This window comes from Uranotaenia lowii, chromosome 2, assembly GCF_029784155.1.
Source record: "Uranotaenia lowii strain MFRU-FL chromosome 2, ASM2978415v1, whole genome shotgun sequence".
NCBI classification, from domain to species: Eukaryota; Metazoa; Arthropoda; class Insecta; order Diptera; family Culicidae; genus Uranotaenia; species Uranotaenia lowii.
In genome coordinates this window covers 281,274,963-281,291,622 of record NC_073692.1, presented here as the reverse complement: position 1 = coordinate 281,291,622, position 16,660 = coordinate 281,274,963, and the positions used below count along the sequence as shown (strand labels likewise).

The 16,660-nt window shown below is 34.9% G+C and overlaps 2 protein-coding genes across 3 annotated transcripts in view; both read right to left on the bottom strand.

Annotated features, from left to right (window-relative positions):
• Positions 1-7,214, bottom strand: part of LOC129741165 (kinase D-interacting substrate of 220 kDa B) — a 63,966-nt gene extending 56,752 nt beyond the window's left edge. For both annotated transcript variants that reach the window (XM_055732873.1, XM_055732874.1), the window contains exon 1: positions 6,733-7,214. The gene's annotated coding sequence lies outside the window, so the exon portion shown is untranslated. The remainder of the gene's footprint in view (positions 1-6,732) is intronic.
• Positions 7,215-9,276: 2,062 nt separating this feature from the next.
• Positions 9,277-15,724, bottom strand: LOC129747796 (eukaryotic translation initiation factor 3 subunit B). The gene is made up of 5 exons (XM_055742143.1): positions 15,492-15,724; positions 11,517-12,028; positions 10,424-11,449; positions 9,891-10,209; positions 9,277-9,829 (listed from the first exon to the last, which is right to left on the bottom strand). Exons 1-5 carry the CDS (start codon positions 15,604-15,606, stop codon positions 9,735-9,737), a joined length of 2,067 nt encoding a protein of 688 aa, XP_055598118.1. The 5' UTR covers positions 15,607-15,724; the 3' UTR covers positions 9,277-9,734.
• Positions 15,725-16,660: the final 936 nt, after the last annotated feature.

Below are 16,660 nucleotides of genomic sequence, written 5' to 3'. Positions count from 1 at the left end.
TGGAATGGAGAATTTCAGATTATTTGCCTGGTTTTCACCATGTTTTACAAATAATTTGCCAGGAAGTGCCCGGCCAGGCTACGTACAAAAATAGTTCATACATAAACCTACATTGGACCTCTTCAACTGATGCACTGTTCCGCACTGCATAACGGCTTTTTTGAAGAAAACATTCCTGCATTGAAATCTTTCTGGCTTGATACACTGAGCGGCACAGCAGCGTCGCTAGAGCACAATTTTCTAGCCAGCTCCTTCTCTTTTCTTTAGAGCGAGCGACGTCCACCCGACCGTCAGAGCAACCGCAATCGGGCGCACTCGGCAAAAAGATAAGTGAACGTTGATCGGCTGAGCAGTGCACTCGGAAACCGAAATGATAAAAGTGTAATTCGTTCTCTGCTCTGTTCTGTTTGCGAGGTGTTGGACAAGCATGTTGAGAAGTATAAGGAGCCCCTCTAGGATGCTTACGAAATTCAAACCAAGCATCGGAGAGGAACCCTTGATCTCAACTATAGGAACAAATTTATGGTTATTGGGGACAACTGAATGCAGACCTCTTAACTATGCAGTAAATCCGTTTCCGACAAGCAAAAAGTGTTGCCTGTCAAGTGGACACCCAGGAATTAGCTAAAAATATGCAGTTCCATGGATCGCAATCTGTGCAACCGGGTTTTACGCAATGTGACAGATGTGTTCTGATGGACCAAGAAATTTATGTTAAACCCGAATTTAAGAGGTCATATTCTTCGAGATGCCTACTCATGAAAAGGTTCCAACCAGATTCCAATTGATTTTTAGAGATGAATTTGTGTAAAATATCATGATTTTGAAAAGGTTTAGCTTCTGTGGTAAAAATAATAGATCAATACATGGCTGAAAAAAGTGTGCAAAGATAAAAATTATATTTTATCATAAAGTAACAGTATTTCTTGTCATCAACGATAAATTATTTTTTTAATATTTTTATATTAAATATCATAATAACACCTTCATTTCCTCCATAGAAAGTTTTTCGATCAAATCAATAGTTTTTGAAATACAGAGGTTTGAAACTGCCCGGATACTAAATGATCATAGCCTTATGACTACTATGTCATCTGCAAAGCCGAGCACTTCGAAGCCCAATTCAGTCAAGTTATTCAGGAGATCATCTACTACCAGTGTCCAAAACAGAGGCGATAGTACTGCTCCTTGAGGGCAGCCCTTCGTTGTGTTCACTGTCAGTGATGTATCTCCTAGCTTGGCTGTAATTTTTCGATTGCTCAGCATTGCCTGAATCCATTTTATTACAATTTCATCGAAACCACGGGATATCATCGCCGTTTTGATAGAATTATGTGAAGCGTTGTCGAAAGTTCCTTCTATATCACCTTCAATATCCTTTTGCTTTTAGCTCATTTACTAGTAATCGGACATTCAAAATTCTGACAACATTTTGTTGCCTATGAATAATTACAAACCGACCTATTTTGTTTTCAAAATTTCAAATTCACACGTTTTTGAGATATTCAAGAGGCAAGAGAAAAAATTTTTTTTGGGCAGTTCCTTCAAAATCCATGATTATTAAAGTGATAGCTTACAAAACTGTTGATTATTCAATGAATTACTGTGTGTTTGAGTGGTGGAAAAGTTTGCAAACACTGTCAAAAATGTCCACAAAGTTCAAATCAAGCGTTGGAGTAAAGCACATGATCGGCAACTACGGTTCAGGGTCATCAGGGAGGTGAAGTCTCATACTGGAATTTTAAAGTTTTAATAAGCGAAAAACTAATTGAAGATCGCTGAAATGCCCAACATTTTTTTTTCCGGTAAGCTGAAAGTGTTGTCTCGTTATGAGTCATGCAAACTTAACCTCAAACAACAAATTTTTGCTAGTTCTAGAGCTTTTAAGCTGTATAGCCGGTACCGAGGCTATGAGACGAATGATTTCTGATGGACGACAAAACTTATGAAAAACCCTATATCAAACAAATTCCAGCGTTTGAATCCCATATCATGTCTGCTCATGGTAAGGTTCCTTGCATATGGAAGTATGTTTTTGCTGGTTGTTTTGTATAAAATATAATGATCTGCCAAAATTCTACTTCTGTGAAAAAAAACAACAATTTTCAAAACGAAAACTTTGGTTTTTGCTGTTTTTAAAAGCCTAAAAAGAGTAAACTTGTATGCACCATTCGCAACCTACGATCTATACTAACCAAGTATACTTTAATATTAATCTCATGATGTTAATTTCTAAACAGCTGTATCCACTAAATTGCCCTCAGTTTCTTCTAAAAAAAAGTAGCAGAAATTGAAGTTGGAGGATGCAGCCACCTAGAATACAGTGGTTTTAAAACTATTTTCACTCACAGCCCTTTTCTGCTTAATAAAATTTTGATGAACGTAGAGAGAGTAAGAGTAACATTCTCGATTCACAACTAAGGCCGAAACCTCGAAATCTTATCCCAGACCCAATTTCTCGCTTGTTGATAGAAATTGAAAGACTTTACTTTAAAAACGCTATCAAAAGTTATTCGCAAAAGAAGTTGGTGTATATGAATTTTGGGTACAGTCCTTACTTTCCAGTATCGAATTTTCAATAAAATTAGACTCACTTAGGTTTCCTGATTGCCTGGATTTTTCCTGAACTTTATTTGCTAAATCAAAGTAAAATTAAGTTGTTTGATGAAAATTTTGTGAACCAAAACAATTTTTGAGCCAAGTTTATCCAATAAGCTGGTTGATGTGTTTCGATGTAAACAAACAACTATTCGAGTTTTTTCTTCTTGACTTTAAGTGATGAATTCCCAAATATTACCCCGATTTTGAGTTGTAAACGTTGAATTCGAATGCCGAAATTTTGCAAGGTTTTTAGATAAAAAAAGTTCGTATTTCCCCTGCCCGGATAAGTGCGGAAAATATCTAGTGAGCTTAGGTTTGAATCGTATCCGATGTACTGGTTCCAATTTTTGTTTTATAAAAATCAAAATTTGTTGCCTGTGGCCGGTTTCTTGAATCTGTATCCTGTGTATTACTCTTGATATTCATTTTGGTTCATCATTGAGACAAAATCCTGATTCGAAACTCGGTTTTTCATTTAAAACTAAAATAAGATTCATTTTCCATGTTCGAAACTCATCATTCCGGAATACTTAAAAAAAATATTTAAAATAACAAAAAATTTTTAAGATTTGGATTTGAAATTTTTACTCTTAATCCTTAAGCAGATTTGAAACTTCAAAAAGTTCCATAATGGTGATCCAGAATTGAAATATCAGTGTTTCATCATTCGGAATTTTCATAGGAAATCAAAGATTCCAAATTCAAGTAAGAGATTTCTGGTGAAGGATTTTGTTATGAAATGCCATTTATGTTTCACAATTAATGTTTAGCAATTTGAAATTTTTGTTTGGAATTTAGATTTACAGTTTTTAATTCAGGCTCAAAATGCAGAATTAAAATTCAAAATTTCTCAAAACATTTCCCAAACCACTATTATAAAATAAGATCGGAACTCATTTTCAAGATTGCGTTCTTTGAAAAACTTAAACTTTAATTTCATTTAGGACTTATTTTTCAAAGTAATGATTTCAGATGAATAACTTTTAATATAAAAGAACTTGAACCCGAATAATGAGCTACTTTTAGTATCACTTTTTTAACTATTCTTTATTCTTTTCCAAACAAAAATGGTATAGGAAAAATGTTGGTCCTGATCTGCATATCTAAGCACGTTTAGCTGATTCAGTAGATAAGTAATGTCATTGACGTTTAAGATAAATAATAAGAGACTGAGATTAGAGCCTTTTTCGAATAAGACTTAAACCATTTTAGCAGTTGTGCACTGAATCCGTTTTTATGTAGTTTATATAGAAATCAACATAGGGATGTCGATTCTATCAAAAGCTTTACTGAATGTCCGTGTATAGAGCCTGATTCCGCCCCAAATCCAGCGGTCTGATTATCTTCGGCCCGATCTTCAGTGGCAATAACTAGTTGTTATTGTTAAGTTTGTGAATAAAAATGTGTTTAAGATGTAAATTCTTTCTTTTTATTATTTAAAATTCCTAATAGGAACTTCGGAACAGCAGAAAATATTTCTTCCAACCGTTGGAATAAATAGTTCAATGAATAATGCTTTTAAATCTAAATTCAATTTACATTTTAGCAAACGGAAACTACTTTGCAATGAAACTGTTTTCGTATCAAAGTATTAAGATTTGGATTCAAAGATTTTTCAAAAGAAAAATTCTTGGAAACAAAAGAAAATAATAAACTTGTTGTAAAAATAATACCGTTGATCATATGCAAAATCGAAGTACAAATGATCGATAGTAAATTTATTAAACTTCAATATGCAGAAAACAGATTTTATATTTACAGTTCGAAATATTTGAATCTACATGCAAATAAATTAAGAAATTATTATTACGGGATTTTTAACCCATTCGAGACCGATTGCACACCGTGTGTGCAATGGAATTTTTGTGCCTTTGTCAGAACAATCTTTCATTGTGAGTTTACTATTGCTCGAAAAAATAATATTCTTATACCAATGGAATCCTCAGATGTTAGGCAAAATGTATTGGGAAATGGTTTTGATGAAAATCAAACGACATAAAAGTTATCTAACAGTAAAGTACAATGAGTTCGAATGTCGTGAAAAGGCCTCAGTCTCGAATGGGTTAACGTAGATTTTGTTGCATCATATCGTTTCTACATGAGTTTGTAGTAACCACAGAGTATCAAGGATGCTCTGGTAAAAACTACTGTACTTTCACATAACTTACACATGAATTTCACGTAAAGTCTAAGGCCTCGTTTTTACAAAATTTCTTATTGATGCGTGCATAAATGAAATGTTGCACACATTATAGCAGTCGAAAAATCGAGCAGTTGGAGCTTTTGCCTCCCTTTGTCTCCCTAGCCTAAATTCACATGGTGGAAGATGTGACAGCTCATTTGAAAGCTCCAGCAGAGCCTTCATCTGTTATACAAACATCAAAAGTCTACAACTCTTTTTCTATTGATGATTGCAACACATAAATGGGTCCTACGCCGTTTGGCCTAAAGTCATTTGACATAAAGCCGTGTGGCATAACGTCGTTTGGCATAAAAGTCGTTTGGCATAAAGTCATTTGGCATAATGGCCGTTTGGCATAAAAATATAAAAATTTATGAGGTAACATAAAATGTTTTCAAAAATTAAAATACATAAGTTATTTTTTCAATTAAATGATTTTCTAAGGTTTAATCAAATCCCTAGGAAGGCCCCGTGTTTCTAGGTTTACCCAGAGATAGGGACAATCCCCTAGCCCGGTCCGCAACGCGAAGCGTAAGGACCATACATCATTTTAGTTCGAACGCGAAGCGTGAGGAGGCTTCCTCGAAAACGACTTTTATGCCAAACGGCGTTATGCCAAACGGCTTTATGCCAGATGACTTTATGCCAATCGGTATACAATCCATAAATGCGCTTCAATTATGATTTTAAAATCATTGAATTATTGAATATAGTGTCTTAAAACTTCTATGAGTATAAATTTCATTTAATTAACAAAAAATCTGATATTTTGAAACTCTAAATTATCTTGAAAAGTGTGTATATAACGTATAACATTTTAAAAATGAACGCATCAATACGTATACATGAATAAAGAGTTTTGTGAAAACGCGGCTTCAGTGGATGATCTAAATCCGTTTAATTCATTTGTCTCGAGCGTGTGGTTGTAAATTCGTATTCAAAAAAAAAAAAAAAAAAAAATATTGTCAGCCAGCTGTTGTGAAAATTTGTGTGTCCCCGGAAGAAGATCTGCATTGACAAGCATTTGGATTTAGCTTTGTCTTTTTGGTTAGTGTCTTTGGCGTTTTGATTATTCTGAAGTATAATAAATTAATTTTTTTTAACATCTTTTGATAACAAACAATGGATGTGGATGCAAGTGCCCTTCCTGAATTGGTGTCGGTTACCGTTCTTTGGTACGACTTTCCGGAACACAACAACGCACAAGGTAAAATAATATTTTACAAATAAGAAATAAATAATTCATTTTTCATTCCTGAATTTTTTCGATTTTTTTTTCCAGAATTCCACAAACCGCCATGTGTTGCTGGAACTGCGGGAATTGAATTGGAAGGGCAAAATATTGTGAAAACAAAGTTTTTCACATTGAAATTTTATTTTATTTTCATCATTATTATAGACACTATAATTTCATATAGTGTCTATAATCATTATGAATAGCAACAAAAAATACAAATCGACCTACACTTCATTCCGATGATAAAAACATTCCCCGTAGCTTTCATACGCATACTGCGTTGGTGTAGGTACACGTACTTTTTTATTTTTCCAAAATTTCACATTTGCAACACAACTCACAAACTGTTTTAATCAAATTGTATTGTATTTAATTTTTGTATTCAGCGCCCGATTTAACATTAAAAATATTTACGATTTCTTTTTACTTTTGTACCAATGTAATTGTGATACCAAGGAAGTGATATTAATATAATAGTCTGTGGTCAGTGAACCAATGAAACGTTCATTGATGGGTAAAAATTCGTAAAAATAAGTGTAGCTTCCACTCTTGCGTGATTCATTGGTACTTTTCTTTGATAGATATCGATGTAGAGAATGCTTGAAGATGAATAAATGCGGTCATGGCAAAAATAATAAAGGATAATTCAGTATGCTTGTAAATATGAGATCGATGATACTAAAACCATATTAAGGAAAAGATAAACACTTACCTTTTATTATAATAATCTTCTCTCAATATCTAGAACCTTCGCTTATCTGCCTCCCAAATCTTTTGTGGCTATGGAACTTTTAAGCCTTAGGTTCGCTGTTAATTGCACTTGGTTTGATTGCAATATTACCAGTAAAATAAACAATTTTACTTTATATAGCCAAAGGTTGCTAAAACCTTATTTTCACAGCGCGAATGGATTCATCCATTCCCCTTTGCACCATCAGCAGCTTTACCGAATCATTTACTTTTCGGATAAACACGCGCAGGAGCTAATGAGAAAAATTGAACTTTTCACTCGCCGATTAAACTTAAACTATGATCGAACGCATTATCAATTCACCAAGTTCACCAACGCAATAGAAATAACACGAATTGGGACCTTTTCGGCCAATTAATTGTGCTCGAAATTATAATAATACGCAAGCAACGACGTCGGATGATTCCGTGCAAAACAAATTTTCAACTTTTCACCTCTTCCTTTTCTTTGCACGACGGACAGCTGATGACAGCAGAGGTGCCAGAGATTCTGATTTTCGGGAGACCGTCCTGATTTTTAAATTTTTTAAAATGGCATTTAAAATGTTTTGATGTCTTTCACAAATGACTATATTATAAAAATAGGTACATAGTTAAATGTCGAAAACATCAAACAAATCTGTCATAAAATAGTTCACCTTGTGATAATCTTTAGTTCTTTTTCGATATAAATGCAGGCCAACCCAAGGCTCGCTTCAGTTGCCTAATTTTAGACGTCTTCAGTGAAGTGACCATTATAGACACGATTAAACTCATAATTTCCAGATGAAAGTTAAAGCGGGATTTTCAGGAAAAAATAAAAACCACAAACATGTCTGGTTTGGTAGGATGCCAGAATCGAAGACAGCTGGTCAGTTTATTATCACTTCAAGAGAGACTCGCCAGCGAGGTTTCTTCTGCCGACTGTGTACCCAGAAGGGGTTTGGACCAACACATCGAAAAGGTCATTTCACTGAACACTTCATTCAGTACCTGTATTTCGCTGTTATTTTCATCAATTTGGTGATTTCCTGAAAAATCCTGATTTTGTTAATCGCGGTGTCCTGATTTTTGACAAATCAACCTGGGACCTTGGATGACAATTCGAGAGAGATACACGGAAAATAATAAAAAGGTAAAATTTACCGAGATAGCCAAGGTAAACGATCGTGAAAGCCAAAAAGGTAGCTTCTACCTCTTCTAGGTGAAACTCACCTCACAGCGAGGTAAAATTTACCTGAATCGAGGTTGGAAAAAAGGTACAATTCACCGAGGAAAAAGGTGAATCCAAAAAAGGTAAATCTTACCTCGTAGCGAGGTGAAGTTCACCTGAATTGAGCTGAATAAAAAAGTATAATTCACCTAGAAAAAAAGGTAAAACCAAATAAGGTAAAACTTACCTCGTAGCGAGGTGAAGTTGACCTGGATTGAGCTAAACAAAACGGTACAATTCTTCTCGAAAAAAGTGACTATTCGCCGAACCCGTTTATTGAGGTTAAGCTGTTTTGTCATTCAGGAACAAGTTTTGCTTTGTGTATAATATGTGAAAATCGAAATAGAATGGTAAGTGTTTTCTTAGATATCATTTTGTTGTGCTGGTTCTCGTCATAATACATTGCTTTTGTTTCAGATCGACCCATATAGCTTATAGGTGTATTCCACGTCATCCTCCAGCCGGAAAAGCCGAACCTGACAGGATTAGCCGAACAGAGGAGGTCATGAATGTACGCAACGCAGGAGTATTCAGCGGCCATGGAGGCTCGGAAGAACGCGAAGCCGAATTACCAGTTCCTATTTATCTCCAATAAATATAATTTTTGATAGAATTTTGGATTTTTTTAATTCTTATCGAAGAAACCAATCAAACCAACCAGCATTTACCTTTTAAATCAGTAAATGGGAAAACGGTATTATTTACTATTTTGCTAGGTGAATGCGAAAAAGGTAAAATATACCTTTTTGCTAGGTGAATTGAAAAAAGGTATAATTTACCTTTTTGCTAGGTGAATGAAAAAATGGTAAAATTTACCTCGAAAGAGGGGTGGAAAAAATTCACCTCGCAAAAAGGTAAATTTTACCTTTTTTTTATTTTCCGTGTATGAAAAGGGAAAGAAAACACTCAACGAAATTCTCGTTTGAAACATAGCGGCAACATAAGGCAGTTTTTGATTGCAGCACCAACATGTGAAACAAGGGTATAAAAGTCAAAGTAAACAAAACATAAATGGAAATAATGCACATTCGAAATTCCAGGCGATTAGCATTTCAACCGTTATTAAAAAAATTAAGCCAAATTCCAAATTCATTGAAATTTGAAAGCATTGAAATTGAGTGTTTGGATATTCAATAGGATATTTTTTAGAAAAAGTTCTCAAACTAAGTTAAGTACTCGAAAAAAAGAGAGAAGAGAAGGATATCCTTGGGGTAAAGGAGAATGCAGTATGAACGATGGACCTAATACAGATAAGTGTTACTTTAATATCGGAACAAGATTAGGAAATCCTTGCAAACAATAAAACGCAAGAAGTACACAATACACTAGAATGAAATATTTATTATGTATAACTTTTGAATTTGTTTCCATCAATTTACAAAAGCCAAGAAATTAAAAGATATATTTTAACTACTGCGAACACCTATCGACGACGACACACAAGATTGTGAACAATTTTTGTGTTTTGAAATTGGTTGGAGTTTCTTTTGTAAAAAAAACTTCAAACACAAACACTCATACAGCTGAGCTAAGCACTTTTGTCCGATATTATTTTCCAAAAGAAGACAACGCAATCTTAAAACGTGTTGAACTAGTGTATTATGAATTATTTACTCGTAGAAGTTCTAGCAAAGCGAGAGGAGGTCTTGGGTGGATGTTCCTCTCGTAGTTCTAGAAACGCGGAGGCGATGTAGTCATAAAAATGTTCTGCAACGCTTGTGATTATCTCAGAATATTTGGATAATCGCTCAAATAGTGTTGCCTTATACGGACTACTCGAGCAACGTGGTATCTTCGCGAACTAGAATTTCAACTATTTCTTCTTCTACATTGTCTGGATCAGACTCCAGTGCGTCGGTATCGATATCTGTGGAAATAAAAAAAAAGTTATTTTCTAGACATGTTATTATTCTCGTAAAAAAACTTACTATTTCGCAATTGCAAACGGCGATACTTTTGATCTTCCCATTCCTTAACGCGCTTCGTGCGGTACTCAACAAATTGCTCACGCAGTTTGGCGCGTTTTTCTAGCTGTTCCTTGGAAGCACGCGTCATGCGTACCCGATCCTTGCTTTCGAATTGTGCGTAATATTTCTTCAGCTTCTTGCGGATGTCCTTCTGCTGTTCATCCGATAGCAGCGTTGGTGGCCGAGGACGCCACAAAAACATGATGAAATTTTTGAGATTTACGCGCCGAAGTATTCTGCCTTGAAACGACCAAATATAGTACCCATGATCTTCTTTTACCTAAAATGACATGAAAAAAAATGTTTATATATGATGCAAAAGTGGAGTATGAATTGTTTTACGATTGAATCTGTTCTTGCTTCGAAACATCAAAGAAGAATAAAACTTTCAACAGTAACTTTTGCTCTTGGAGGCAAACTAAGAGAAAACCCAAGTCAGTTTTGGTAGTCTCTAATGGGCTCTCCATAGAATTACACTAAAGGTAAAAACTTACTTTTCCAGAAGTTCCAGTTACGACATAGCGCCCTGTAGGGTCCCATTCAACTTCGGAAGCACGATAGTGATCTCCAGATTTCATTATGGTAAAATCATTCGTGTCAACAAATTCGAAGGAGCCCATTAGAAGATTTGCTAGAACAATAAATTGTCCTCGAGGAGACCAAAAGAGGTGACTGCAAACCTTCTTTTCCATTTTTTTCAACATTGTTGGTTCCTGTCCCTTCTTAGCTTCGTAAAAACTAACGTTGGCGGATGATGGTTCACCGTGAATGATGGAAAATTTCGAACCAACTGGTTCCCATGCAAATGCCAGAATAGTTTCTTTAACTTCCACTGAATCAACGGGTATGTCCTTCTCTCTCATATGGAAAATTTCAAAGTTATAAAACATTCCGAGGAATTTAACGTCGGCATCCTTCTTGTCTTTTTTCAGCTTAGAGTATCGGTCGACCTTGACGCATAGGTAATCCCCAGACTTCTGCCAATGAATCTTACAATCGGCTACGTTGAACAAATTCTTATTTCGAATTTCAATTTTCTTAGGAATTTCCAACAATGTCACACGAGCTGGGGCATCAATATCTTCCGACATCCAGTAAGCAATAATGTTATCCGTGGGTGACCAACTAAAGTTCCGTATTCCTTGCACCTTGATCGATTTCATGTCCAGTAGATAGAAATTGGAAGTTTCGTAGACATGAATAGCATTGTCCCCCATTCGGGCGACGTATTTATCGTCGTGCGACCATCGGAACATTGACATGTTGGAGGAACCATCCGAAATGAACGAACGTTTCTCAGCGCCAGTGCGGATATCCCATATACAGATTTTTTGACCGTTTGGTCCATAGGTCACCAAATACTGTTCACAAGGCGAAAAGTCCACGTATTGCGTACCGGGATGGGGGAATTTATTGATCTTCGTGAAGTTAGCTCCACCCCAGATAACCACACCGGGTTTATGGAAGGTTACAATGTAGGTCCCTAGGGGTGACCATTTCACGTAGGTTTCAGTAAAGCGCTAATACGAAATAAATTTAAGACCATTATTAAAAATTCTCAGTGGATATACTATTTACAAAACTCACATCACGGGTTAATAGCTCAACAGGCTCGGGCAGGGTGTTCTGCCAAAACTGTACCTGCACGGCACCGGGAGTGGCCTCGGCCACTACGCAAAATTGATCCTGAGCATCCGGTTCCGATAAATACGTATAAAGATCGTTGCGGACTTCATACTCTTGCGGTTTCGGCGGGGTCCATTCTTTCGGGATATCAGAATACTTTTGGAAATCGGAAAACAGATTAACCAGCAGAGTGTGGGACTTGTCAAGACGGTAATTATTGAACGCCTTGACGGCTTCCTCGGCCATTTCCGGATTCTTGAACTCGATGAAGGCATATCCTCGGGTTTTATCATCAGCGTCCTTAGGGTAGTGTATGTTGACAATAGTTCCAGCATTTTTGAAGAGTTTCTCCAATACACCTTGCAGCTTAGGGAAACGATCCGCGGCAACCACCGGAATGTTGTCCACCACGATGACATTTTCAACTCCGTCCGATTCGCAGGGCTTTTGCTTGAGAAAATCTCCAAGCAGTTCTGGAGAGAAATAAATTTGCAATCATGTTATTCGAATTTTATAAAAAAAAAGATATATTCCTGCAGTATAGCAGATGCCAGGTTGTTTTTTGTTAAAAATCAGGACACCGTGATGAAAAAAATCAGCACTTTTCACGACACCGCTAAATTGATGAAAATAACAAGCAGCTCTGCTCAGAAGGCGAAATACAGGTGCTAAAGACGCCTCAAATTATGCAACTGAAGCGAGAAGAACCATGGATTGCCTGAAGTTTATATCGAAAAACTCTATTTAAATATCATTTTAAACAAAGATTATCATCGGTTAAACTAGTTAAACCTTTTAATTGAAGATTTGTTTGATGTTCTCATCATTCAACAATAAATTTAGTTATAATTTAGGTAGATATTTTCTGAAAATCAGGACAAATCAGGCTATTTTTCAAAAATCAGGACAATTCAACCCTTTTGAAAAATCAGGACGACCGCTCGAAAATCAAGAAACCTGACACCCCTGTAGTATAGTTATGTATTGTATAAGTACTTAATTAAATTCCTTAAATTCATGCTGTTACTCGAATATATCCGTATCCGAATTTTAACAATAATATTGCAATGGTCAATGAAATTTTCCTCAATTGACTGAACACTTCTTCAAATTGATTCTCTAATTGAAAATGTTGGTATACGCATCAACACAATTACTTTTTTCGAGAAAAAAATCATACAAATTCCGCGCTACGTCTAGTCTACGTAGGCAACTTTTCACTATCTTCAGGTAAAGCTGAACGGCTCTTCAAATTAGTATTGATGCAGCAGGGTTGTCAGATGGATTTTTAAAAAATCTGTATCGCCCTCATAAAAAAATCTGTATTTATCTGTATTTGAACTTCAACCACTAAAAACTTCTATTATTTTTTTCTATGTTAGCTCATTGCTGAATATGTAATTTGGTAACCAGTTTTAATGATTTTAACGTATTCATTATTCAAAAGTTGACAATTTATTTCATTAATCGAACTTAATCTAGAGTGATAAAACGTACACTCAGAAAAATACTATTATGTATGCCATAAGATTCTCTTATGAAGTGGCGCCATAAGAAAAATTAATGAAATTCATAAGATTGTCTTATGACGCGAATGAATTCTGAAGATGAACGCTTACTTCAATGAGAGGTTGTTGCTTTTCATAAGAGATTCTTATGGAAACAGTAAATCACTTTCTAATAAGAAAAATTCTTGATATTTCATGCTGAAAACATTCACTTTATTGTTTGCCAAATTCGTTTAAAATTAAATCCTTTATTGTCACCATCAGCAGCGCATCAACAGACGGCTCCATCAAAGTTTTTTTTTGCCGCATCTTAATCTTCGACCTTTCGTTTTTTGCCGATCAGCTTGCTGAAAAGTAAACAAATAATGTATTTTAGTTTACTAATACATATTCAACGTTCACACCAAAAACATCAAATCGAACTTACCATTCCGGAGATAACAATAACATTTGACATTGAAGGAAAACTATAATAACTATGAACTGGCGATTGCTTCGTACTGTTAGATGATGAAAAAAAAACTGATGCTATGAATGAATGTGTTCATCATTTTTTCACAATGCCGTTTCTTCTATTTTTCATAAGAACATCGTATGAAAAATGAAAGAATTTCATAAGACTCTTATGAAAAATTAGTTTGGACGCAAAAAAGTGGTTCATAAGATGTATCTTATGAAATTTATAATAAGGTTTCCTCTGAGTGTAGTTGTAAGTTTTTTTAGTTGGATATGAAAATTATTACTAAAGGCTAATTTACTCACACCAGATGAAAAAATTCGATTTTGTTGGCCGCAACCTAACAACCGTAGGACCAAATTTTAAAAGTTTGTCACGTTTGAGCAGCATTTTGTTGAGCACCCTTTCATTTAAGTTCATAAAACTTTTGAACTTTTTTTGTATTTATCTAAATTGAAAATCGAAATGCGTGAGATTTAGCTCAAGCATTGCAAGTTATTATTCTAAATAATTAATTAAATACCAAATGAATCCTTTGAATTAATCTGAATTCTGAATCTTATTTCTGTTTACTGAATTTTCTCAACCTTATTTCTAAAATCCTAAAATTAAAAAATGTATATTTAATTTTAGGATTTTGAATTTAAGTGATGAATGAAAGTTAGTTACGCAATTATTTTTGAGAAATTTGAATTTGATTCAATTACCTAGTATTTTTATTTTATTATAAAAGTAAAACCCTGACCTGGATATAAATATTTTATCGGTAATAAATACAAAACTGGAATTTCGAATTCACATTACACAAGGGAAAGTGATTTATGGTTCCTGTGTTTTAATACTTTTTTGATTTTGGAAGATTTTGGGTTCCTAAATGCAAATCAATCAGATTTAGATTAGACATTTTAATATGTTCTTCTTATACTCAATAACAAACCTGCATGAATACGTACAACAGATTTTAAACCTTTCTGTTATCTTTAATTCAATCAATCATTCATATATCTTGCTTAGATATTTTAGTTTCAGAAACACAACGCTTTGAAAAATTTAATAATATCTATTTATGACATCATTCAAAAAAGTCTGTGAGAATTTGATATTGAAGATTTTGACTTATTCCCCAACCTTGCCGAAGTCTACAAAACGTTTTGACTCATGCCTCAAGAAATATGAAAGATTGTATTTTGTTCTTTAAATTGAGGTCAAAATTTCTCGCGGTCCTCGGGAAAGTCGATGACTGAATTGAAACCATTTTTTTAATATCTTTGTCTTGTAGTTTTGCCAGCAATGCATGGTTAGTTAAAGAGTTTTGAATAAAAAAAACTGACAATGCAAACGTTATTGAATCTGAAATAAGAATATTCTAAATGATTCTCAATTTTTTTTAAAACTCTCTTAAAGTGATAATCTTAAATACCGCTCCCTACTTTATAGATATCAAACCCCAAGGAGAAGAGATTTTATACTGATTTTATTATCAAAATATGTATACTCTGTTTGAGGGGCTTTCATTCGCCGTTAAAACAATTAAGTTATGCTGTTGAGAAAAATAGACTATTGAAGCGCCTTCGAACCTAGAATAAATGAGAAGTACATGGTTATAGTCGTCACAAAAGCTAACTTGTAGAAGTTAAAGGTCTGGATGAATTATTTGTGCTGTTGCAAGCATTTGCGGTATACTGCAGATGGAAAGATAAACGTTCAAAAAGATTTTACTCAATTAGTCCATGGAAACCAGTTCATCAACAATTGATTTTGATTTTTTTTTTTTCTAAAAAATCTGTATAAATCTGTATCAATGTTTAGAAATCTGTATAAAAATCTGTATCTGTATCTTATCTGTATTGACGTTGAAAAATCTGTATAATACAGAAAAATCTGTATATATGACACAGCTGTGATGCAGTGACATGACAGCCGGTAACAAGAAAATGCGAAGAAAACTCCATTGATCTTTTTTGCTCATACCTTCGTCGGTAATATCGTCAACGAAACCTTCCGGATCCTCGAAATCCGGCTCCTCGTCGTAATCCTGCCCTTCGCTCCCGTCGCTATCGTAGTTATCGCCTTTCTTTTTAGCCATTTTAGGCGTCTTCCAGTGACTTTTCAAGGGCTAAATTGGCTCGGGACACCGAACTGAGCAGAAAATTTTCTGAAACTTTTGACAATTGGCACCGGAAAAGAAAATCTCATTCGTTCGGAATCATTTCGTCATGTTGGCATTACCGATACAACACACATAATTCGAATTAGGCGGATCGTTGGTAATTTTTGCTGCCCGAATGACACAGCCAAACAGACATGACAAATATGTTCATTTTTTTTTATTTGTATTTGGGCTATAACAAGAATAAATATTTACCCGCTAGTGTATTTTTGAATATACTGGCCGGCTTCTTTTCGTTCCTGCATGACTTTATTGTTGGTCCGCTCTTTTTTCAATTTCTGCCACAGCTACCACTGTAAAAAAAATTACGGTATTCAAGAAAAAAGTGAGCATTCCCAACAAACATTTTTTGCTGAACAACCGCTGAAACATTGTTTAGTTCTAATTTTAAATCAGCTATCTTGCTGAAAGAAGGCAACCCAAATTCAGAGAGAAGCTGCTGTTCAGCCCTTAAACATCGAGATCTGGAGAAATTAATCAGCGAAGATGACATGAAACCACATGAAACGTCAATTGACGGAGCAACAAAAAAAACAAAAAGAATGTTGACGGATGTATGTCCGATGTTTGCCAGCTAATTTTCCCCTCCCGTGTTATTTTTTCTTCATTTGAACTTGTCTCGAACTTTGAACCTACGACTTGTTGGTCTCATGCCGCAGAAGGCAGAACCAACCATGCATTCTGCGAAGGAACAGAAAAGTGTCGCTCTTAAGCGACCAAAATATTTCTCAACCAAGGTCAATTTCATATGAAGAAATTGAAATTGCTACGAGAATAAAATGTTAATTTCCCGGCAAGGCCATTTCAACATGCAAAATGAGAAATTTCTAATCATTAGACGATTCAAAAGAAAATTATTTTGATTCGTCATGAATAACAAAAAGTTTGGTATCAATTGCTGAAAGACGCTTTCGAAGCTACCCTTGTACAGCTGACGGCTGTCAAATTTGAAGGTGTCAAAAATGGTTGG

Coding starts and splice junctions, on each gene's coding strand:
- LOC129747796 (XM_055742143.1), bottom strand. CDS start 15,606: ATGGCTAAAAAGAAAGGCGATAACTACGATAGCGACGGGAGCGAAGGG. Junction 12,029..15,491: donor TGACGATATTACCGACGAAG/GTATGAGCAAAA, acceptor ATTTCTCTCCAG/AACTGCTTGGAGATTTTCTC. Junction 10,210..10,423: donor TAACTGGAACTTCTGGAAAA/GTAAGTTTTTAC, acceptor ATGTCATTTTAG/GTAAAAGAAGATCATGGGTA.